Raw genomic sequence first — 26,544 nt, 5'->3', positions numbered from 1 at the left:
ACAGGCGATTGTTCTCCTCAGGAGTGGACAATTGTGCTGGTAGAATGTGTGAAGAATGAGAGAGCTCGTCACATGTACGCACAGCAAAACAGCACTTATACGACTCAACATCAACACTCCAGAGAGAAACAAAACAAAACACACAAATGGCACACGGAATGTGCAGGAACACGTAACACTATATGAGGGAGTGTTTTTGTGAGAGTTCATCATATTAATGTTACAGTATTTCAGTTTGTGATGTTAAGCCTATTCAAGCTGACACAGAGATATTGTGTATTCACGGTAAAGCATAAATGCTGCATACAGGGGCTCAGTGAATTTGGAATGACATGTGTAAAGGAGAGTCAGTGAGTCATCGATGATGCTGTAGAAGGACAGTGTACCAGCAGGCCAGTCCAGATACACCCCTACTCTGTTAGATGGGTGAGGGGGATTCCTTACATCATGTTTCTCATGATTATGATAGAAGCTGAATCCATTCTTCAAGCAGAGCATGGCAAAAGACGTCTTACTCATTCCCAAGGAAGCTTCTTCTTTACTGGTAGACCTATATGCAGCACCAATAAATATCCTCTCTCCAATCCACTCTGCCTCCCAGTAACATCGTTCAGCCAATGCTTCTTTACATAGAACTTGAGTATAGATCTTAAATCTCTCTGGATGATCAGGATAAGGCTGCTCTTTTGAAGTTCCTTGTATTTTTCTGTTGTCCTCAGACAGAATGAGCAGTCTATGTGCTGTGTTTCTGTCCAGTGTTAGCTGACAAGCATCTGCAGACAAAAGGCAACTTAAGGTGTCATTATATTGTGAATGACTGCTAGGGACATAGAGGATTACCACCATTGCAGTTCAGATATAAGGGTACAGAAGCAGAATGACAGAGTTAGTTCATTTAATTCTGAAACCATTCAGTTGTCCATATCTGTCCTCTGACTACTTTTTTTTTTTTTTTAACAAAAATAAACCTTACGAAGGACAACCAGACTTACATTTCCTAGGCCCAGTTTTCATCCTGTGCTCTCCTCCATGGTGCACTCTGTAAGGACATAAGAACTGAGTGTACAGCCTAGTGGGATGGATTCTAAAATGTACTACATCAATGGGAGAGTTAACACACTTACTCCAGTTTCTTTAGTGTATGATGTCCATCCTCCAGAAGTCTGGAGAACAGCCTTACTCCTGAATCTCCTGGGTGATTGTAGCTTAGATCCAGTTCTCTAAGGTGTGAGGGATTTGAATACAGAGCTAATGCTAATGAAGCACAGCCTTCCTCTGTGATCAGGCAGCCTGCCACACTGCAGGAAAAAAATCAGATCTCATAGCCTGGTTTGGACCTTCTACAAAGTGACGTGCAAATAAGGAATTAGACTTTAGTTTTAGCCAAATGTTAACCAGTGTTCATATTGTTGAGGCACACTAACATCCTTACCTCAGTTTTTCTAATTTACAGAGGTTTGCCAATCCAGTAGAGAGCAGCTTTACCCCAGAATCCTTCAGGTCATTATCTCTCAGCTCCAGATCCGTAATGCTAGAGTGAGAAGATCTAAGGACTGAGGCCAAAGTGTCACAGCAGCCCTCTGTGAGACTACACATACTCAGGCTGCGGAGAGAGGGAGAGGAGAGGAGAGGTTGTACATTCATGCAGTTTATGACTGGATACACAACACACAAGTACACACACGCATTACTCACCCTAATTTCTTTAGTTTACAATTTGGGCTCATCAGACCAGAAGAGAGTGATCTTACTCCTGAATCTTCAAGGTCATTGTGGCTAAGATCCAGCTCTGTCAGGGTTGAATTCTCTGACTGGAGAGATAAGGCTATGATTCCACAGGATTCAGATGAAAGATAACAGCCAGCCAATCTGTAAAGAAAATTTCTGGATTATAAATAAAAATGGTCTTGGACCACATAAATGTAGCTGCATGCTCTACAAAAACAACTCACCCCAGTTTCTGTAGGGATTTGCAATTTGGAGTCTCCAGCCCAGAAAACAGCTTCTTCACTCCTGAATCTTGCAATTTGTTATTGCTAAGATCCAGCTCCTTCAGGGTTGAGTTCGGTTTCTGGAGCACTGACGCCATAATTGTGCAGGATTCAGGTAAAAGATTACAGTGATTCAGTCTGTAGAGAAAAGTTAAGATAGTAGCAAAACCATCATTGCATGACTAAAGAGCCAAGACCACAGTTTTACACGATTTAGATGAAAACATTAAAACATTTTCTATAAAGGTTTACCAGGTATTTATTCACCTGGAGACAAGCAGTCGCATAACACAAACTCTCTCTCTCTCTCTCTCTCTCACACACACACACACACACACACAATTCACACCTCAGTTTCTGTAGTTTACAATTTGGGCCCATCATTTCATCACAGATCAGCTTCACTCCCGAGTCTTCAAGGTTATTATAGCTGAGATCAAGCTCTTGCAGTTTTGAGCTTGCTGACTTCAGAATTGAGGCCACAGTTACACATGATTCATTTGAGAGACTACAGCCTGCCAGTCTGTTAAGAAAACGTATATGGTTAATAAAACCCATGGAATAGACTTATGGTATTCACAATTCTCAACACACTCAACACACAGTTATTGTTGAATAATTCCTTTGTGACATTTAAATATTATTTAAAATTGAAGTAACTCATTAATACTGTCAGTTTACAAATTCAAGGAAAAAACTGACAGTGTCAAATACTTAAGTTAAACAGTAAATTGGTTATTTGAATTATAAATATTCAGAAAACTATGTATGGTATGGTCACAACTCTCTTATTGTCCTCGCTTGTTCTAGCTAGAACTGACCATGACTAGTGTATTAATGCACTGAGTCTTCTGGACTCACCCTAGTTTGTGTAGTTTGCACTGTGAATCCTCCAGTCCATCAGAGAGCAGATTTACTCCTGAATCCTGCAAGTCATTATAACTCAGTTCCAGCTCTAACAGTTTAGAGTGTGAAGACCGCAGCACTGTGGCCAGGTTTACACAGCATCCATCTGTTAGAATGCACTTCCTTAGCCTGTTAAAAAGAGAAAGTGTGCACAGATGCCCACACACACTCACACTTATCAAGCCTAGACATTCAAATATACTTTCTACAGGCTGTAGAGCAAGTTGAAAGTAATCATATTGTTTCTCTCCAAGAAAAGTAAAGGAAATATTACATATCTCATGAGTGAAAACATTGATCTTGTGAGGTATATTTGGTATGATGTTAGGTATAGGTCATCTGTATAAAGCTGGTAATATGTTTAAATGTGCCAGTACATATGATTGTGTATTGCAAAGAAAGGCATGACACTGTCAAGTTAGATTACCGATGTATATCAGGCCCTACACTAAAACACATATACCACTTACCACAGTTTCTGCAGTTTACAATTTGGACTCATCAGTGCAGCACAGAGCAGATTCACTCCAGCATCTTTTAGTTTATTGTAGCTCAAATCCAGCTCTGTCAGAGGTGAGTTCACTGACTGGAGAGCTGAGGCCACAGTTTCACAGGATCCAGATGAGAGGTTACAGTGATTTACACTATAGGGACAAATAAAGATGATCACAGAATAGTTGTTTTTTTTTTTTAGTAGTGCTTGCATTTAACCATTTGTATATTTTGAAACAAATATCTCACCATGCTCACCATGAAGAAATCCGTAATTATCAAAACTGTTTATTTATTAGATTTCAAATGGTGGCAGTAGAATCAGTCAGGGAAATCATTCAGTGTATTGTCATAGCTAGTGAATCACATCATTCTGAGTATTCTCTGTGGTTTTTAAACCATATTCAGGTGCTATTCCACCACGGTTCAGGAACTTTTTCAGGGATTTAAGAGTTTTGGATCTACCCTCAATAGGACCCACACAATTCCTGAACACATTTGTGCTTGGTTTCCAACTGCACTGCAAAAACCATGAAGATTATGTAAATTAGGAGAAAGTGATCTAAAAAGTATGAGTCTGTTTGAGCTACGGTTATTGTGTTCAGGATGTTTTATTGTAATCCTGTTCCTTTTTTTAAATGTTTTCCTGGCACTAGTCTGCAGTATGGTGTATGACTACTTCAGCTAAATGCAGCAGAACTTTTTGATACACCTTTTCATTCCAAGTCAACAACTTAAAATCTCTCTGAATCTTGTCCTCCAAATAGATGCAACATAAGGCTTGCACCTCCTCACTGATCCATTTTTCCGCCGCTTGTGTTGTGGTTTACCATTTTGTTACTACTTGCTTCTAAAAATGCCAATATTTACTTCTATTGCTTGCCTGCTGAATGTGGGTATTTAAAAATGATGGTTGGCCTCCTTGTTCATTCTATGAAGCTTGTGGTTGACTAGTCAGCAACATTGCATGATAAGCTCCACCTCATTAGTCCCTGAACCACTGGAAAATACCGACTCTGCAGTAAGTACTAAAAATGGCTCAAGAACGAAAACTGGTGCAGATTCCTGCAGTGGAAAAGAGCTTAAAGTTTCTGGTTCCTGAAAAAGTTTGTGGTTCCTGAAAAGGGTTGTGTGGTGGAAAATCACCTATTATCTCACACCATAACATGGCAGAGACATATAAATCACAATCTACAAACATTTGCCATACATACCAGGTGCTATGAACTAATCTGAAAGGAGGAGTTATATCAGTATGCTAACATGACTCACCTGGCCCTCTTGCAGGTCCTGAGAACTGGCAGCAGTCTCTGTCGACATGCTACTGAAGTTTTGTACATGTTCAGGTCAAAGGTGTCCAGAACCTCCTCTGACATCAGTAACATGTAGGCCAGAGCTGAACACTGGTGTGGTTCCATGTCTTTATCTGTGAGCATTCCAGATCTGAAGGCAGATTCGATTTCCTCTACTAGAGAGTTGTCATTCAACTCATTCAGACAATGGAAGAGATTGATGATCCTCTCTGTTGATGTCTCATTTGTGATCCTTTGTTTTATGTATCTGATGGTCTCAGAAGCACTGTACTCTCTCATTTGTGAATTTCTTTGTTTCATGAGCCCTTGAAGGAGAGTGTGGTGAGAATTCTGTGAAAGGCCGAGAAGGAAGCGAAGGAAAAGGTCCAAGTGGCCATTCTTGCTGTGCAGGGCTTTGTCCACTGTACACTGGTGTAAATCAGATAATGTAAATCTCTGTCCTCCATCTCTGACGTCCTCTCTGTTGAAAACATTTATATTCTCATTTACACATGAAATATGTGCATACAATGCTGCAAGATGTTCCTGGATGCTCAGATGTACAAAACCGAAGACCTTGTCACTGTACAATGCAAGCTCTTCTCTGAAGACTTCTTTGCACACTAAAGAGTACTCTGTGGCTTTACGGACATCAATACCACACTCTACAAGGTCCTGTTCATAGAATATTAAATTACCCTTCTCCAGCTGTTGAAAAGCTAGCTCTCCTAATTTCGGAATCATCTCTTTGTCTGATTCGCACAGCGTTGTTGGGTTTTCAACTGTGACTCCTTTGAACTTCTTGTTCTTTAAACTGATCTGAATGAAGAGGAAGTGTGTATACATCTCAGTTAAGGTAACAAGTTTTTTACCAATGCTTGCACCTTTGATAGTTTCCTCAAGCACAGTAGCCGAGAGACAACAGAAGACTGGTATGTGGCACATGACGTAGAGGTTCCTTGATGACTTGATATGGTTGATGATTTTGCTTGCCAGGCTCTGATCACTGATTTTTTTCCTGATGTAGATCTCTCTCTGAGATTCACTGAACCCGCGTATCTCTGTGATCTGGTGTATATAGTCCAGAGGGATATGTTGGGCTGCTGCTGGTCGGGAGGTTATCCAGAGCAAAGCAGAGGGAAGCAGATTCCCCCTGATGAGGTTTGTCAGCAGTACATCTGCTGAGGTTGCCTTTGTAATATCATGCACAATCTCACTGTTCTGGAAATCCAGACGAAATCGACACTCATCCAGACCATCAAAAATGAGGAGCAATTTGATTCCTTCATCTTCAACATCTTTTATCTGATTAAGCTCTGGAGCATAGTGATGAAGAAGCTGAATAAGACTGTATTTGTCTGTTTTCAGATTAAGATCCCTGAAAGGGAGAGGAACAACAACCATAATGTCTTGATTTGTTTTTCCTTCAGCCCAGTCAAGAATGAATTTCTGCACTGAAAAGGTTTTTCCAATTCCAGCTATACCTTTCGTCAGCACGGATCTGATTTGTTTTCCTTGACCAGGAATTGGCTTGAAAAGTTCGCTCAATTTGATTGGTGTCTCTTGAGTGGTCTGTCTCTTGGAAATCATTTCAATCTGTTTCACTTCATGTTCACTGTTGAATGCAACTTCTCTGCCCTGTATAATGTAGAGGTCTGTGTAGATCTCATGCAAATAGGTTAGTTTTCCATGTGGTGCAATTCCTTCTGATATATTTTGCACGCTTTTTCCTAAATTTTTTTTGTTGGCTTCGGTGACTTTTTTTAGAGGGTCCGCTGAACAAATAGAGTTTAATAAAAATTACTGTCATTGGTATGATTCACAGTAAATTGCAAATTTTGCAAATTGTTTTACAGTATTCACTGTAAATTTTACTCGTTCAAAGTGGTTACATTAAAATCTTACTAAAATGCAGGAAGTTTAGTGTGATCCTCAGAGCTCCCTCTGTTCCAAAGCTCTCCAGCATTTTGCTAACCACACCCGAGGCATCAAGGTCCTCTGGCTGACTCCCTATGCACCCTGGGTAATACTCATCCAGCTCTGCCTTAAAGACTCTGATGTCTTTTTCCTTCATATTTGTCAATATGGCCATGATAAGGCTTGGGGTGTCTGGTATACTAGACATCTACGACAGAAAGAGAGTGCATGATCAGTATGATACTTTTCTAATAACAATGGAATGAGTTTCTGGAGTGAACACTCACATTTCTGTAGACTTTATTGTGGCTTTTGTGCTCTTCTGCTGCACAGCCTTTACAGATGTATATGTGATCAGTCTTACAAAACACCTCCAGCACTCTGTGGTGCTGCTGGCAGAGTCTCTGTCCTGGGTCTCCAGTCATATCCACTGGTGTTTGTCCCTTGCTGAGGGAGGTGTGGGGAGAAATTCATTATCACTTAATATGGATTTTCAATCTGTGAGTGAGGCATGAAATATATTGCTCATCAGAAATTATAACCAAACATATAGTTTAAATGATGCGTAATTTACAGTTCATACAGTTTGGCACTTGGCTGTGATTCTGATGTGAAGGAAATGTCACGCTTCTCTGATTTATCACTCTTTTCTGATACACATGTTAGTGTGGGGGATGGCGCTCTCTCCATCTTGAAGCTACAAATAAAAGACAGAAAAAGATGTTTCAGTCATTTACAAACTCATCCCTCGTATGATTTATAGATTCAGGCCAAGAAAACGCACTCCAGACCTTTCAGAATCTGATGGCTGTTGACTTAAGTGGATGCTGTGACCCACAGAGTGATCATTCTCCTCACTCTCTCCAGAGAGGCTCATTTTGTAGGAAATGTCACTTTCTTCACGTTCTCCAGAGAAGCTCATTTTAGATTCCCATAATGCCCAAATCTGAAAAATCTACAAAGAAGAGGTAATGATCACTGTTCTGTTGGATCCTCATTCTAGTGAGGGAAGAATCACAGTTCCCGCAAACATCATGGATGCATACACATCACAGCAATATGTAAGCCTTTTGGATTGAATTTAATTATGTTTACTGATATTTTCACATGTACACAGAATCTGATCAAACAGAATGAGAATGAAAATGTGATCAGACGAAGGCTAAATGCAACAGAAGTGCACGAAATCAAAAAACATAGACTGCTCTTAGATAGATAGATCACAACTAAATTCATAGATCCATAGATCAGCACCAGGAATTAAAGATCATTCATGTGAAAGCTGAGTTATGGCCTGTGGTGCAGAAAAAGTCTCTCTCTTTTGAAGCTATGGCTGAAATATCTAGTTTATCTAATCTCATCTAAGTTTTTGCTGTGCTCATGGAATGGATGTCACAACAGGAAAGAGGCAGACATTTCAGAAGTACAGCCTAATTGAGAAATGCCAGTATGTTCTTTGGTAACCAAGCCTGTTTCATATCTGATCAGACATGATGTTGTTAGATGTTGTATTTTATACTGCTTAATTTAACAAATAAAGTGTAGCTATATTCAGCATGCTCATCCTACACATGACTGGCAGCACAACATTCCATGTCTTGTTACAATCAAGAATTATGGTTGCATCCCAGCTTGAATTAACATGTTTGCTCTTATCTGTGAAAAGAAAATTAACTTGTCATTCTTATCTTAAATCAAGATTATTCAGTCTTGATGATAAAACATTTCGTGACCTTGATGCTAGCCAAATATACACATACAGACACAAATAGACACATAGACACATACACTCTTTTGCGCATGGAAATACTCATGCATGCTCACATATACACAGAAAAACATTTCTTCATGCGCTTGCTCAACCATTCCATTTTACTCTATGCTTGTAAGCATAAGGGCTCATAGCAATGAAAGATATGCATGTATTCTTAGATGGTTTCTTACAAATTGAGCTGGAAAGATTCTAGTTTACTCTCTATGTTCCAATGCCTAAGAAAGGCAACTCCATTTTTCATTTGGACATTTTGTTTTTGAGATTGAGGAGAGAAATCCAAAAGTCAAAAGTCCAAAGGAAAAAAAACTAAAACCTGAAACTAAAACTAAAAACTAAAACAAAAATTAAAAATAATATATCCTATAAATCTGCCTTTACCACACTCTTAAACATCATAAAGAAAAATTGTACTGAAGCTATTTTTATACAAACATTTAACACTGAATATCCAGAAACTTACTTACGGTCTGTTTGTCTCTGTGTCTTCCATGATAATAATAATACTGTTTGAGTTCCTCTTTCAGTTTGACTTGTTATGACTGTATGTGATGTAATGTTGCAGTAGTCAGGGTTTTTGTTAAAAGGATTTTATAAGTTTCTGGTCACTAAAAACACACCACATATTAGGTGCCAAACACAGATGAATACAAGTATACAGTTATTGTTTTTAAATTACTTATTTAAAATGCAAAGTAATAGGGAGCATTACATGTAGGAAAAATGAAAATATGTCTTTCTCATGACAACCAGCTGAAGGCTGCACCCAGTAAGAAAATAACAGAATGGCTATCAATAGGAACAAAAGCGTGTCCTGAGACAGGTTCTCAGTGAAGAATGGGAGCGATAATCTTTTGAGAGTTAAGTGGGGATAGGCAAAAACATTTGTAAGCTTAACAGTACAGCTGGCCAACCAGGTTGAACTTTTTTGAAATTGCCTCAGCACCCTTCTTCTTATGGCCATTAATGATGCTCTAAGTTATTATCAGTGAACTTCCCTGTTCAAGTTTTAAATCTTAAATGATACCTGTTCTGTCCAGACCAAAGACCAAAACAGAGAACTGCTGTAAGAGAATGAATTTCCTCTGCTGTTGTTTTTTCTACCAAACAAAACTACAACATGATAATTAATGTTTCAGGTGTTCACAGGACTTTTGTATTCAAAATTGGCTGGTGGCTCACACTCAGCTGCTTGCAAGGCACAGAAAACCCAGATCCATCCAGATCTGTTATGAAAACCTTAGTAAGCTGAGGTAGGAATATTATATGACACTACTCATGAGGCTGAATTCTCTTAACTTGAAAGGGCATACCTCAGGGGAACACTGTATTCTTTTTTCATTTTGTTTTTAAATTTCAAAATTTGTTTCATATACTGTTCAAAATGCAGCTCATGTGTTGCCAGTTATGATGACTAAACCTGGGTCAGTCACAGAGCTGTGGCCAATTTAAATGTTGATAGAAAATATAGATATGTTTATATCTAAATAAATGATATGTTTATAATTTGTGTTATATATCCAATGAAAAGTGTAAATGTTATATGTATGTATATATACATATAAGAGTAAAAGGAACTGAGGCCCCCATGAAATTGCTTTTATATTAGAACTTTTTTATTAGATTATTTTTATATTAGATTCAAATCTCAAAACGTGTGTAGTACAACTGAAATGTCACCAATTCTACGTTTACATCTCTGAATATCTGCAGTGCCAAAATTGCAATATTATGCAACATTCAAGTAACTTACTCAATTCATATTTATTCAAAATTGTGAAATTGTGTTTCTCAGAATATTAATCAGTCGCTGAATAATCTTCAATGGACAAAAACATAAATATATTACCTTACTGTTAAAAGATTCCATTATGTCCTGACATATTCTGACTAGTAAAACAGATTGAAAAAATCATCTTATTCTAACAGTTCTGTTCACACCATTGGAAACATGCCTAAAATTCTGGTCAAACCAGGTATGAGTTGTAGTTGGGTGGAAACACCTTTTCAAAATGACCAATAGTAAGGATACTGTGGTTGGACTGCTTGGTTACTCAGTGAGATACAAGCATGGCCTATTGGTGGCCAAGTCTTAAGCGTTGATCCGTTGTGTACGGGCGAGATGAGTGGCCATCAGTGAGACTTGGTAACAGTGGTTCTGAAGCCATCTCCTCCATACGCAGTCGACGATGGCCCTGGCAGTTCACATACAAACTGATTAAACCAAACTCTAAAATCATAACTGAAAAAAACATTAATTATCATTGTTCTCTGTCGAAGAGTTTCAGGACATAAGAGGTATTTGCAATACTTACAATGAAACTGTACATGTTTTTCAGTACGATAAAATCTATTGACTAATGTGCAGAAAGGCAACACAGAAACAAATAAAAAAAAACAGAAAACAAACTCACTGTTTTAGGCCTCTCAAATCTCTGAGTCTCTGATTCTCTCTTGGAAGCACTGGAGCCATCAGGTATGTTTTGTCTACTGAGATTTTTCTTGGATAAATCTACAGTGAGGCAAGAAACAACGGTGTAACCAACAATATATAGACAAATGATTCCAACTTTTGAATGATCCGACGTTCAACTTACCACTAGATGAATTCCTTAAACCTTTACTTGGGGAAGCTGTCCTGCTCCATCCTTTAGGAGAAAGCAAAAAAGCACTTAAAGCTGCTTTGAGTAAGTTAAAAACTGTTCACGAGCAATTAAGCCATTCAAAGATCAATGAAACCACTGACTATTTTTGAAATCCATAAAATAAACTGATCTGAGCACCTGGGGGGGAAATGCATTTAGAATGTGCCATTTCAACCCTGTGAATCTGGCTCTGCAGTTTGTCGACTTGTTGAAATGCTTGTAGTTTTAGGCCGCGTTCCTGCTGAAGCCGACTTCTCACCTTGAACAAATATGTGTTTAGTAACAGATTTGTTAGAGTTACCAAATATAGCTAGAAAACAATCAATGATATTTTCAAGAGGCAGTCGATATACAGACTCACTGTGTAGTCAAACAGTCAAAAAAATCATAGGGTCATAGAAATTCTGACAATTCTTCACCACAGAACTGATATCCTACACAGAGAAGTGTCCGTGTATTAAATATGGCATGCTTTTTTTAGGCTAATCTAAGCCACTTATCGACAAGCCTGACCTGTTTGATCTCCTTGTGACTGCGCTGCTGCCACAGATGACTGTCTCTGCTCTGTCTCTCCAGCTGTGCGCTGAGGACACGGACCTGTCTCTCTCTGTCTCCAATGTCCTCCTGCAGCTGCTCCAGGCTGAGCATGCGGAGGCTCTCAATGTCCTGCCGACTGTGTGCCTCCTGTACCAACTGGTGCTCCACCTCCTGCAGCTTCTGATTCTGCACATATAACAAAGTATCATATGACATTAATAGGTCGTTCAAGTTTTGTAATTTACTGACCTATTTTACACATCCTAACCCCAATTTGGAAAGTTCATCAACCCCTGATTTTTCATAAGTCTCGCCCTTAGAGGGCAGCCCCCTCGTTTGTGGCAAACAAGGCTAGCACGCAATTTCTCTGACACATATGAATCATTGCATTTTTGCCACACAGCAAACCATGTACCCTCAAGTGATGTAACATGCTTGCAGGGGAGCGCTTTTTATGGAATAACACTTGTAGTGACATAGGTGTCCATCGATGAGCCACCATCCCTGACATACCTTCCCAAGACAACACAGCTCACACATCTCAGTGTGTGAAAGTGTCTCAACTGGATGTGCCACTCAAAGGTTGAAGCACTGAGCTGACTTGCATAAACAGCAGTGAGGGTCACCCGATAGGCACCATAATCACTGCTTGCCGTAGTTCTACAATTTGGTGAGAAGTAATCAAACTAAATACTGTACATGAACTGAGACAGATATGCCTGCAGTTTGTTTGGTTTCATTATTTATGCAGTACCACCTCAAAGAGGCATAAAGACAAGAGCAAAGACCCTACCTGAGGGCACAAAATACCTGCTTAGATATCTTTCTCTTCATCTGAATATTCTCATTATGACACTGCACCATGGCATCCCTCAGGGCATCCAGCTCCTGCTTCAGTACGAAGCTCTCTTCCTCTGCTGTCATCTTTAATCTCAGCATATCTGTTTTACAGGACATTTCTCTCTGGACACACAGTAAACACAACAATGACAAAGATTCTGGAGAAGGTTGCAAAGCACCAGACACAGTGCCCTGTCCCTCTCACTTTTCGTTTAACATACTCTACCTGCTTCCATTGAAGCAACTCTCTCTGTAGCTTTCCCATTCTTACAGCCTCCTTCCAACGGTTGAGTGCTGTTGATTTACACAGACGCCCAGCCAACTGCCTGTTTTCTGCATAAAGATCCTCTAACACCTTTTTCTGAAAGCAGGTCCCAGGAAAAGAGCACTTACTATGCCTGTTACTGGAGCTATATTAAGTACCTCTGATTTTAAACCGCTTGGAGAGGGATAATAATGGTCTCACCTCAGACAACATTTCCGTCAAGGGCTTGTCATCTTTAAGGGCGCCAAATTTTGCCCTCAGCTTTGTCATTTTGTCCACACCTTCTCCTCTAATTGTGCTAACTAGCTGCACCACATCGTTCTCCATTCTAAAATGGTATTCGTCAAGCCTGGACTGAGTGCCACAAGAAAGATTAAAAAAAATAGTTCATGTGAAAATTTTAATGAAAGTCAGCAACAGTAAGATTTAAATAAATAGCTGAACACTATCAGGTGTGCAAAGCCCTAAAGCTGTTTCAGACCTTCAGTTGTACACAAATAGAGAAGAGCTGGCGGACCAGAGAATCATAGCTCTGTCTGTGTTGGAGGCTGAGCTGTCGATCTAAAACTTTTCGCTCCTCCTCTGCCTGACACAGCCTAGCACGTAACGCCGTGACTTCAGTCATCAACTCACGGCACAGCTCAGCGACCTGCAATCCAAACAAAGTTAAAGGTTAAGAAAAACTTATAAGCCACACACACACAAACAGGAAAAAGAATTGTGATAGCCTAAAAAGCCTTCACACCTTACTGTAGGGATATTTTCTCTGCACCGCTGAGTCCTCAAGTTCCTTCACGTCCTAAATATACAAATCGTAAATGAGTAAGTGAAACACATTCAGGCTATTGATAGTGAATGAATTAGTGAAACACATTCAGGCTGTTGATAGAAACCTGTGTGAGAGAGGAACATAGAGAACAAGTAAATTGAAAAGAGTGATACCTGCTCTTTCCGATAGAGCAGCAGGTTCTGCTGCTGCAGAATGTGCTCGTAGAACTGGGAGTAGAGCAGGAAGCTACAGCGCTCTCGGTTTAGCACGGCACAGGCCAGCGCGGTCACACACTGCTGAAGGTGAAGTCTGGAGAATGTCACCTAAGGAACATCTCACTATAAGAAACCTATAATTGTATGGTACATTAAAATAATACAGTCAAACTGATTGTATTGTCACAGTGTTTAGTACTGCAGTCCTTCACTCTTGGGCTAATTAATGAACAGCGTTTATTGATTAGCCCAAGAAGAGAGCTGTGCATTACCTGTTCTCCAGTCTCCTCTGCGTTCCCCATTAACTGTTGGATGAAATGCTCCACGACTTGAGGACTCTCAGGGGACAGACAGTGTAGCATGGAGGGTCTTTTCCAAATTTCTTCAAGTCAAAAGATGAAGAGAAAAATAAGGTCAGCTTTCACTTGTCCCAACTGGATAAAAATACATCAGACTTCAATTTGGTTATAATTTGGGTGTCCGGTTTTGCAAGTTGGTTTTAAGGTGTTCTACTCATTCACATCAAGAGGTTAAAAAATTGCCCTCTTTAAAAAAAAGCTTCTTTAACAATTATCCATGCAATCCAATTCATTGCGGGATCCTGAGAGTGTGCTAGTTTTTCAGTTATGGTGCGCTGGGACCATTAAAAGCACTGCACTTAGCCACTAATTACATACATAACTCAGGCGGTAAATGACTAATAACTGAGAGCCTGGAGAGACATGTTGAAAAGTAAAGTGTAGGCAGAAATCTCAGCAGGTCATGTGCCAGCGAGACACCCAGGGTATAAGTAAAAATACACATATTAACCAGAACAATAATTAAATTAAATTTGTATAGCACCTAATCAGCATAAATGCAAAAATGATAAAAAAGACGGTGGCATGGCGACTTTGAGTTTGTGCTCCATTCTTAAGGAACCAGCATTACGGCAGTTCAGGGCACAGTCTCAATAGCATTCATGAGCTGCCGACTGGCTTCGCTGATTCTCACAGCAAGATTTCAGATGTACATATTCACAGGTTTACACCTATACGTTTACTGATTTGGGCTCTGTTATGGAATGGTGGATTACCAGTGGGAAGGCCTGTGTCCTGCCGAGCACGCTCAGACATGACCAAAGTCAGCTCCGCGGCCAATCTCCTCTGCACTGCTCTGATCATGTCACACTCTGTTGCCTCTAGCAACATGTGCAGCTGCACAACACAACACACACACAGAATGCACTGCATCACAACACTGAGAAAAAAATGATGCCATAAAAATGGTGCTATAAATCAGTGCCTGTTGAGGGAGACTACGCTTGTACCTGCCAGGTTTTGACATCGACCTCGGCTGCTCCTGGTGGTATTAATACAGGCTGATGAACTGAGAGCAGGGCCTCGTATTCCTGCTCTTTGCCCAGGTGTTGAGCCAGGTCTCGCATGCTAGGGATATGAATCTCCTCTCTGTAACAGTGTTAGTTAACCTCTTAGTACAAAACAAACTCAAACTGTTGTGTAGTAAAATGCCGGATTCTGCTCATTACCCCTCAAACATCTACTTCAACTGCAATGTCAAATGTAACAAATTAGTTAGAAACGTAGTTTAGTTTGTAGGCTTACATGAGACAAACGGTAATAATTAAAATGACAAACAGACCTGTAGAGTTTAGTAAAGCGCTTATACAGTAGCAGGGTACTGATCTGTTCCACACCAAGCTGCCGTCGAGCCCAACTCTCCTTAAAAACCTCAAGCTGCTTCCAGAGCAGAAGGAAGCCCCGCATTGTGCTGAGGATCTGGATGGGCTTCTGGAGGCTCGGGAAAACGGTCCTGTCCTCTGTGTTTTGGTCTCCATCATCTGAATGATCATCTTCAGAATCCTAAAGGGAGATCCACGGGTTCATAGACAAACTCTCAAAACAGTATAGATCCACAAAAATGTTCACAATCTTTAGACTTATTTCTGGACAAGACAGATATTCAAAAGCATGATCACTCTATTCTGAGGCACAATACCACTCTGTCAGGCTCCGCAGTGCAGTTAGTGCCACATTTGCACTGGAGCTGCACTGGAGTTGCATCTCGGCCACTGCTCAGCATATCATCCATCAGAACAGAAACACCCAACATTGCCCCATTAGCCTCTGTCCTGCTGCCATCATTCAGCCCACTCAGACACAACTATATAACAGTAAAAAGACAGATTATATACTGAGATTCAATACGGAGTACTGAGTGCATGACCAAGATATCCTCAGAAACAGTCCAGATGTAACCTTGCATACCTGCATGCAATGTTCAATGGGTAGGACGTCCCATATATGCAATGGATGTGACCCATGACACGCCAGAAAACATCTCCATGGATACATCATTTGGGTCTGTGAATGAGAACAAAGAAAACTGTGAAATATCCACTTTTCTTATGTCCTTGGTTTTTCTGTTTGTTTATTTGATGTGGTATTAGGTCTAATTAAGAGAAAAAAAGAGAGAATCATTTTAAGGGAAACAAGAAAGCATAATTCTACTAAGATTATACTGGGATTAGAATGTAGTAATTTGAAACATATACTTTCAGTCATTTACAGCAGTTCTGCAACATGTCTTTTACCACACAAATATAGGGTCAGATGCTACTATGAGAGGTTTTCTGTAAGATCAGAACATTAAATAGACAAGCGCTGATCAGTAAGTGTGACCCACTTTGGGGCTGCGTGGTTCCATTGGCTGAGGCACGGGAAGGACAGGCTGTTGGATACACCCTCTAAGACTGTCACTCAGTAATGGAAGGGCATGGCTCATGTTGTCAGTCACACTCTGATAAGAGGAAATGTTTCCAGAGGAGAGGAAAGCATCCCTGAGGAGGATTAAACGGACAAAAGAGAGAGATGAATAGAAATCCATTCAAATGTGCGAGCAACATTATATTACCACTTTTAGTGTTGTGAATGTGGCTATCACACAGTGCGCTAAGAAATTATTATTAAGACTATTTCTGTGTAAAGCATAGCTCAAACCTAGCCCATGCAGACTCACCTGATCATGTAGCGAACTGCAGTGTCAAAACGTAAGAACAGCACCTCTCTATGGAGCTGAAGCAGACATGCAACAGCTTGTGGATCTCTGGGGTCAGGAAGAGAGTCAATCTGCTGCCGGAGTTCCCTCAGCTCAGCTCCTTAACAGCAGCATAAGTCAGACGCCACCACAAAAATAACACATGTTAGTGGGATTAAGGGTTTTATTGTCAGAATGTTTTAACCCTGAAAGTAGCCCCGAATGTTGTAAAGCTGTCATACATATGTACCAATGCTCTCTGAGCCTCCCCAGTCAGCCGTGAGCCTGTGGCTATGCCTGGAACTCAGACAGGTCCCTGGGTTGCCAAGACGGGCGAAGCTGACTAGGTAATAGATTATGTCATGAAGGGCTGACATAATCTCAAGAGTGTATTGAAGTGCCTTATGACATGCCTGTGACACACACACACACACACACACACACACACACACACACACACACACATGCAAAGACACATGCAAACACAAATGCATATATGTTATATGTACACATACAAGCATTAATTCATTAAAAGGATCTATTTATTTGGGAGAACCCCTTCCTGGTTTTCCAGTCTTTAACTGGTGACTATTTGAAAACTTAAATTCCCACAGTCAAACAAGTGACAAACAAGTGGATATAATTTGTGTAGACAAAACTTACCATCTCCTCCACTGTTCTATACATGGTGAGCACCTCAGTGTGGTGGGGAATAAACCACACATTCAGCAGAGTCCTCCCATCTGTAGATAACAATTGTCTGGGGCGAGCCTGAAAAGTCCTGATCAACCACAAGCAATAATCTTATTAGAACACACATACACACAGACACACACACACACATACTCAAACACAAACACACACACACACATAAACATAAACACACACACACACACATACAGACACACATATACATATCAGGTTCCACTCACATAAATCAATCTTGAGCTGACTTTTACTGGCCCAATGAGTTGAACCAAAAACACACTAAGAACATTTCTCATTATCTGAGCCGCACTGTGAGTGTACTATGCTGGCACCCACCTTGGGTCATCACAGAGACCCTGCTGTGAATCCAGCTCTGATTTGGTTTCCTTGGCCTTTCCAAGCACAAAGTGGCCGTGGCAAATATCAGGCACTTCATCAAGCAGTGACTTCAGACTGTGGCACAGAGCAATAATCTGCCCCCTCACACAACTCTGTGTGACACGCAGGCTAAACCTAAAACGATGCCGTTAAAAAAGTGAGCTGAAACTGTAATCATAGCAATGTGGTGTTTCGTATTTTACTGTCAAAAGAGCAAAGCTCAGGCACGGACTTTAACGATACACACTTGTGGCAGAACTCTATTACCAACTTCCTCTTAATTTTAGCAACTTCTTCCTGTTGAGGAAACAACACAATATTGAAATGCAGGAAATATTTTTTTTATAGTACACATATTCCTCTGAAAATTAAGGTACATACAGGATTTGACATCAGACCACTCATAAGTTCTCTCTTCTTTGTGAAAGAGTTAAGCATTTCATCTCGGAGGACAGCTTTCTCCAGCTGAATGGATACAAAGGCCTCTGCAAGTCTTAATGAGCGTATACACACACAAGCACACACACACACATCCACACACACACACACACACACACACACATACACACACATACACAGTGCACAACAAAGTGAAGGCCTCTATTACTTGTTATTTGTTATTTGTTCATCAGAATCAAACATTCATAGAAAATAGAAGAGAGGAGAGCTTTTGAAACTCTAACTGACCTGTCTCTACCATCCTTCACACCTTTCCTGAGAGCCAAAGCTGATGATTCTTGACTGTGCTGTGGTATGCCGCTGCAGTCTGTAACCATCTCTGATTTTGGGGAGAAATGTTCTGCCCAATAGCATAGGAAGGTTTGTTTTATGGATCCAATCAGAGCGTTTTTCTGTGACACCTGACAGGCCAGCACCACCTGCAGGTTTTCTAAGCTGGACTGGTTCATGAGCTAGGAAGAAACAGATAATAGAAAATGTAGTCACTGTAGCACAGCTGACAGTGCAATTCACTAACGTTTGTTGTGTTCTGACTGAAAAAATATATTATGTATGCACAAACTTGAATGACTGCCTCCTCAGTTCGAAAACTGAATTTGCCAATTTGGTTCTCATCAAGCTCCTGAATACTTAAGGGAAGGTTGGGTGGACAAAACCTGTGTGGAAATAGGACACAACAGCACAACAAGTTGGACTTCAAACTCAGACATGGAATAATAAAAAATATCAGCAGCTCATTCTACTGAGGTCTAGATTAGCACGCTGCAGTGGTGAAAAAAAAAAAATCACTCGTTAACACATCAGTTACAAAAAAACAAAAAAAAACCAGATGTGTGAAGACAAAAGAAAACTGACTTTCACAGAGATTCAGTGTAATCACAACTGTACGCCAGCAACAGATTCAGATCAAGGTGAACTTCACCTGTCCATATTCCTGTTCTCCTGGAGGAGGGCAGTGACAAACAGGGGGCGCTCTTCTACTCTGTCATGCTGCATGGCAAATTCAAACTGCACCGGCCTCACATACAGATGGTATTCATCAAAGCCCATCTCCTGAGCTATTGATTTGTACATTCTAGGAAATCAAAGGCATAAAAGGCATAAGAGAAAATCAAAAGAATAGAGAAAAGGCATCCAACAGAGCGAAGGAACTGAAAAAAGAAAAAAACCCATTCATATTTCAGAAAATTATGGGCTGTTTTCAAGACACAGATTGTGCCTTGTCCTGCAGGATTTTCAATACAGTATAACTGTCACAACCTGCACCGCCATTTTGGACTTTTGGTTTGACATGTCTTTGTGCTCCTGTTCTGTCTGTCTCTGCCCCTCACCTGTACCTGTTTGTCTAATTATTACCTTGTTAATTTTATCCAATCCTGTTTTGCCCTGTTTAGTTCTCCCTTGTATTTAAGTCCTAGTGTTTGCCTTGTCTTTGTCTATCGTTGTTTGTGTATTTTGCGCACTGTCATGCTGCACCTTTTGTTATCGGCTTTTGTTATTAGTTTGCACTGTATTTTGGTCTTCATTTTAAGTAAAGCCTTCTGTTTTGTCACTGTCAACCATCGTGTCTTTGCACTTGGGTCCTGCACCACACCGCCAGCGTGACAATAACCATTAACAGTGAAATTTACCCTACAGCAAAGCTTAATCAGTGTTAAAAAAATAAAATACTTGCTTGACATATCACTCCATTGTAATCACAGTAATACCTTATAATAAGAATAACAATAGTAATTATAATAATAAAAAAATCAATTACTGTACTTTGACAGGTGCTCCGTCTCTGAGGCAGATTCTATAATGCGATGTCGCAGGCTGACAAGCTCTAACAACACAGAAAACGTCTCCACCACAAACTGCTGTTTCTCTCTGCCCTGCTTCCTCTGCTGCTCCTCCGCTGACCTCACAAATGCCTCACCCACGCCTCTGACCAACACAGGGTCATCGAAAAACACCTCTGAGAATAACTGGAGGGAGGGGGAATAAAACACACACGACCAGAATACAAAACAGATTTAATGCTTAATGTACTGCAACATGCGTTGCATGACAAAACATTTGACACATTACACATCTCTTCATTACAGTTTTGTAAAGTATTGGCCAGATTATTATTATTATTATTATTATTATTATTATTCAGATTGTTCACACTTTGTTGAATTTATTTCTCGCCTTATTGCTGTTACAAACACATTATATCTCATTTTTCTGACACCAGTACAGAAAATAAGAAATACATACATCCCTCTGGATCTGAGAGCCAAAGGAGGCCCCAGGTGCAGTTAAAGTGTTCCAGTGATGAAGTGCCTGTTTTAAAAGTTTCTGTTCCAGGGACACTCTCTGAGAGCCTGCCCTAGCCCTGTGCAGCTGGCAGAGCTCAGAGTGGGCCTGATCCAGAGAGTGGTACACCTGTGAGGCCAGGGCTAATGACGGATGTATCTCTAAGAGAAATACACTCTTCAGGGCTGGGCTGATAGTAAAGACAGAGAGACAGAGAGCCCAAAGCAAGTATACATGCCAGGACACAGAAGTGCCAATATAAACACACACACATGCATGGACGCACGTACACACATACACACAGAGGGAGGGAGAGGGACAGAGAGAGAGAGAGAGAGAGAGAGAGAGAGAGAGAGAGAGAGTGTTGGGTTTCAGGTCGATGGCGCATTACTTACTGAAAACCAAAAATTACCAGCTGGACTATTTTCATATTCCATAAAGGACATTTAGGTAGTTTGGGTTTCTTCTTTAAGTGGGTAAGACTAGTCTAGTCTAGAGTAAAACTAACCTGCTGCCTCCAATGGACACCAACTGTTTAGGTACATAGTTTGGAGGAAGACCATAGTCTGAGGGAGTTCCCTCATGACCCCCTCTCCATATCCGCTGCAGGTACTGCCTTTGGTTATCAATCTGCCATATAACAGGTCCACACTTTACTCTAAATAATTTAAAATTCACTGTGCATTTAAACACTAATACGCATCACAATTGTGCTGTGCGTCCACTGTTTGCATAACTAATTAAAAAATAACATAACATAGAGTCAGCATCCAGTGGAGAAGCTTGGAGAACCATCAGTACCAGGGCTTACCTGACAGTTGAGCACTAGCTTGATAAGCTGCTGATGGCTTTGCAAACAGACTATCTCTGCTCTGTATCCCTGTACAAAGTAGCCTGTTGACAGATCTAACCGTGGCCTTCTGTGCATAACGTCTATGATCACCTGGGCCAGTCTGACTCTCTCCTCAGGGTCTGTGATGTGTTGATAGGCCTCGAAGTAGCAGTTCAAAAGCTGTAGTAATGTAAAATAGCGACAATTACCTTCATGGTCACAGAAATGACATTTGTCCAGTCGAGCTGCAGTACCTGTATTTTATGTTCCAGAAACGCTGCTTCACAAGTCCACATGTCTAAAATCGCAGCTGAGTGACCGATGTCTGAGGCGTTGAGGGCCGATCCAGATGTGTGAGACACGTCAGATGTCCCCCTCTCTGTGAAGAGAAGCATTCAAATATGGAGTAAACAATCACCCATTTGGACAATCATTCATGTGGTTTGAGGGAGTTGCCAAGAGAACTTCAGCATGCCTAATGAAATATGATTGGCAGCATTTGCCTGCTTGTGAAAGCACCAAACATTTCTTAACATGGATGTGCTGAATACCATTGTGTCATTATATCACGATATATAAATTAAGAACTACTCGGTCAGTGCCACTCACCTCCACTGTCTGTTAGTATACAGTTATGATTTTTATTGGTCATATTTTAGTTAGAGGGGTTGTTTGCTTAAACATAAATTATCTTACATTTCCTTCTGCATCCAAAAAACAAATGAACACAATACTTATACAGGTGGAATGTGAACATAGTTACATTGAAGAAACTGTTGTTAAATAGAACCTGTGTGTATGGGTGTGATGAGTACTTTTACCTCTACTTCTCTGGATGTAATGAGAGGCCATGAGGACCAAGGTCTGTTCCAGTTCCTCCAGGTCCTTCAGTGCCACATCATACACTATGTAAAACCCTTTCTGATCTTGGATGTGTATATAAATCCCCTCAGTGCTGTAGAAGTCATGGAGGTTTTCCACCTCTGGAAACTCCATAAACTCAGAGAGGTGTACCTGTAAATATAATATACACAGACTGACAAACTAAAATCAGAATCAGAATCAGAATTTGCTTTATTGCCAAGTGGGTTTACTCCTACGAGGAATTTTTCTTGGTGTGTTGGTGCACCATACAAATACAACATCCAAATACAAATACACATACAGATACAAATACCATACAGATACAACACTAAAGTACAACACACCAACTAACACACTTTTACAAATGAACTGTATCTTTATATATGCAAAAATAAAGCACATGTATGCTTTACACAAGGGCGGGCTCATCCAAAATACTTGATAATCTTTGTAACTTAAATCATCAAAAAACAGCACCTCAAAAAACAGCATGCTGTCTGATTCTTCATTTTAAAGAGATACCCCATTACTAAAGAAGGACTGCAAGCCCCTTAGAGACTGAGTGATCCCTCACTTCTTCCTTGTGAAGGAGGTGGGAGACCCCAGTATATTGGTGTGACCATCAATTTCTGTTGCTATAGGATTAGGGTGGCTCTGCAGGTTTTGTGCCTAGCGCTCAAACCACATTATCTATCCATGCCCATCACAGCCAAACCCCTGCAATCTGAGAGGACCTCCCGCAGTGACATTGGCCATGTTGCTGGTGTGTTACCTTGTAATCAGCAGGAGTGTTGTAGATGTAGTGGTGGGAGCCTAATCCTGCCGCTGAGCCACTACCTCCACGAGCAGCGTTCATCCAGCAGAACTCATCTGCAGTGCTGCTCAGCTCTCCTCCCAGCTGCACCAAACCGGCAGTGTCAAACGTCAGGCTTCTCTCCACTGAGCGCATGTAGTTCAGCATGCTCAAACAAGAGCGCTACAAGAACAGGGTGACAGATCAGGTCTCACAGACACCCACAGGCAGGAGATTCAACAGAAAGACTTATTCAGGAGCAAAGCACTGTCAAGAGGGAGATACAGAGATTCATAAATAAATAACTGGTCAATTAACAACTGCCAAACTGGTCAGTAAGGAAACCGGTGAACTATCACCTTCAGCTCCCTCATCCTGAGATGGCGTAAAAAGAGGAGGGACATAAAAGCTCCCCCGGTTGTCGCGGCGTCCTCAGCACCTCCATTCATGTCCTCGTCTAATCCAAGCAGCTGAGCATTGCTAGTGAAGCTGGAGCTGTGCCGGTTGCGTACATTAAGGACAATGATTATTAATCAATCAATACAGATCAAATCACGTTGAACTGATTTTATTCAGCTTCATTCAATGGAGGCATGATATTTTAGAATTAAGCAAACACACAGTACTCAGTGGGTACATGTTTTTTTTCTTTTTCTAATTCTGAGTTGTTGTTTTTTTTTCCAGAATGTCAAAATATGCAGTTGATTACGTTTTGTTCTTCTTCTGTGTCCCTCTCTGATTTGACTGGCAGGATGAAGCACAAGGCTTTGCACGGGATTCCTACAAGACAAAATATCACACTTGGTAGTGTCAGTGATCATGACGTTAATCATCTCGAGATGTGTGCTCATGGTTTGGGTTGTAGAGTACCTGAGAGAGATTTTCAGTGCTGTACACACTTCTCCATATCTGAGAAATACTGTAGGCCACAGTGGGCTGGGAGCTCACTGACAGAGCTTCCACTGGCTTTGGTTTACAGACTAGGGCAGCATGCTGCTTCAGGATCTCAGTTACCTGGAACAAATCTGACTCCTTTGGTTCAAGCAAAATGGTAGAAAAAAGGTAGTAATTAAATGGCATTGCAATATTGCAATGAAATACTGTGAGCAGCATGATAAATTTTAGTTGAAGTGTACTCATATTTTTACATACTTTGAATGTATGTACGAACTTTGATGGAGGATGTTTTAAACTATACACTCACCTCAAGGAACCTGGAATGCATCTGCAACAGTTTATCTATATTTCTTTGTTGTTTGAGTTTGGTCATTTGTTTCTGTTGCCAAGGGTCTCTCCTGGGTTTTAACTGTCAGATTAATGAGATGGTGAGAAAATTAAAATGTACATACTGGTAACATTGATATCTTGATATGTAGGTTGGTTAGGCTCTGTAATATGATTTCACATGGTTTCATACTTTCATATTCCTATAACCTTTGTAAGATCAGTAACACCTCCCACAGTGTGTCAGTCTCACCTGGATATGGGGGATCCAGTTAGCTTCCTTAATAAGGGCCATGTTAGGGCTCTTCCTCCCCCACATCTTGTTAATGGCTTCTGTACTGTCATACTGTAGAAAGGTCTTCATTACCTCCTGCCTTTTAAAGATAGTTCTGAACTTTTGAGAAACCTGAGGAAGGATTACAGCGAAGCAAATATTTAACTGTAAACAGAGTGATAAGCAGATGATAAATCTTTAAATCTTTTTTTTTTTTTTTTTTACAATTGTATAAACTTTGTATGTAACAGTAATTTGATATGTATGGTACCCTGATGAGTTCAGTATTACCATGCTAAACAGCTCCATTTCATCTGCAGAGGTCCTAATGCCTTCAGTGTTGAAATGGATCTGGAAGTGTGAGATGAGGTGTTGGAGTTGTGCTTTGAACTCTCCCAGTTTCACTGAGTGTGTGGGGACATCTGAGACCACCTCGAAGGTCCCTGAGGGCACACAGAGATCAAAGTATTCACAGTTAGAAAGTAACTGTTTGCAATGCGAATGGAGACGACACAATTATGTAGCATGACCATCCACACTGAGCATAGTTCTGTCTCTGAAGAGTCACTGGCCTTGTAATTTAGCAAGGACTTAACTCTCCTGTAAAGTCCTGTAAAAGAAATGACATCTGGTGCTACTTGTTCTGCTTCTGGACCAAACAAAAAACACTCACCAGAGGTTTCATGATTTAAACTATTCGACTCAGATGGATTAGCCTCCTTCCTCTCAGTTGCTGGAAGATAGTGGAGCAGCTACATTCAAATAAAACAAATCATATATTAATTTGTAATTTCACTACATTAATTACTAACTCAGATTTGGATTGGTCAAATGGATGAGTGGACAGCAAGTGGATCCTAAATTGATTCTCAAGTGTGCTCACGTGAAGGAAATGGTGAACAGTCTTGACTGAGTGCAGGTGACTTATCAGCCACTGTAAGTAGATGACCACATCCTCCTGAGTGACAACACTGCTGCTGCTGCTGCTGCTGCCCATGTCGGACAGGACCTTCTCCTTACAAATGGAGAGTCTGTGAGCCCGCTGCACAGCATCCCCAAATTCATTTGTCAGATGAATGATTTGAGCCTGTTTAAAAATCACATTGACAAGTTGTCGGACAACACCCATTCTGGTCTCAAGGAAAAAATACCCTTTTAATATGGCGCCGAGAAACACCTTTAAGAGTAGAACTGTGGGAGTCTCTTGTGATGGCAGTGTACATTACCTTGTAAAACGGATATAACTGATCTAAGACCACAGAATGCCGACAGAATCTCCTCCATCTCAACATAAGCTGATATTTGCACTGTGCCAGATGATAAACTCGGTCTGCAAAAAACTGTAAAAAATGTAAGCAATGTGACTACATGCGGTCATAAAAACGGTCTAAAAATATTTTTCTTTCCTTAACAGCACCATGCATGCTGCCAAATCTGTTGGGTAAACAGACCGGGTAGGCCATATATTATACTTTTAATAATGTATTTCATTTGCAGTAAGATTCACTCAATCTTTATATCAGAGAGAGTGACTATTCAACTGAAATTAAAATGACTCATCAAGATTCCAAGGAAATGTTTTAATATGACTGTGCATACATGTTGGCCTACCTGGTGTAGCAAAAGAGGTAAACTCTCAGATGGATACTCTCTTCCTTGACAACTCTCCAGCTCCTTCTCTGCAACTTCCGCTTGAGATGTCACTGGTCTGACACCTGCAACCTATAAATCACTGTTTTCACTCAACAGCTCATACTAATACAAACATGCCGAATACTTCATACAACTTTTAGATTAGATATTTAGCCATTACACACACAATATCTATTAACCTATTGGTTGCTTTCCATTCCCCTCTGTATAAACTCTTTCACGTTGTGATTTTGGTTTATTATTATTGTTGATGCTTTTGAGACTATAAATAGTGATATTGGGCTCTAAATAAACCTGTATTATTATTATTATTATTGTTTATGGTTGTTATTGCTTTGTTTACCATATCTGATTTCGATAGCTGATGTTAAATAATACAGGACAAATTCTTCAATTCATC

At 40.4% G+C, this 26,544-nt stretch overlaps 1 protein-coding gene across 1 annotated transcript; it reads right to left on the bottom strand.

The window, feature by feature from the left end:
- Positions 1 to 249: 249 nt before the first annotated feature.
- Positions 250 to 7,520, bottom strand: LOC115828836 (NLR family CARD domain-containing protein 3-like). Its single transcript, XM_030793260.1, is given in 11 exon segments — positions 250 to 773; positions 993 to 1,039; positions 1,125 to 1,298; positions 1,433 to 1,655; positions 1,715 to 1,869; positions 3,368 to 3,541; positions 4,662 to 6,456; positions 6,587 to 6,806; positions 6,886 to 7,045; positions 7,173 to 7,295; positions 7,390 to 7,520. Coding segments are annotated over 11 exon segments (3,726 nt in total).
- Between the last annotated feature and the right edge of the window lie 19,024 nt (positions 7,521 to 26,544).

This window comes from Chanos chanos, chromosome 1 (genome assembly GCF_902362185.1).
Source record: "Chanos chanos chromosome 1, fChaCha1.1, whole genome shotgun sequence".
Lineage (NCBI taxonomy): Eukaryota > Metazoa > Chordata > Actinopteri > Gonorynchiformes > Chanidae > Chanos > Chanos chanos.
This window is presented reverse-complemented; position numbering and strand designations above follow the sequence as displayed.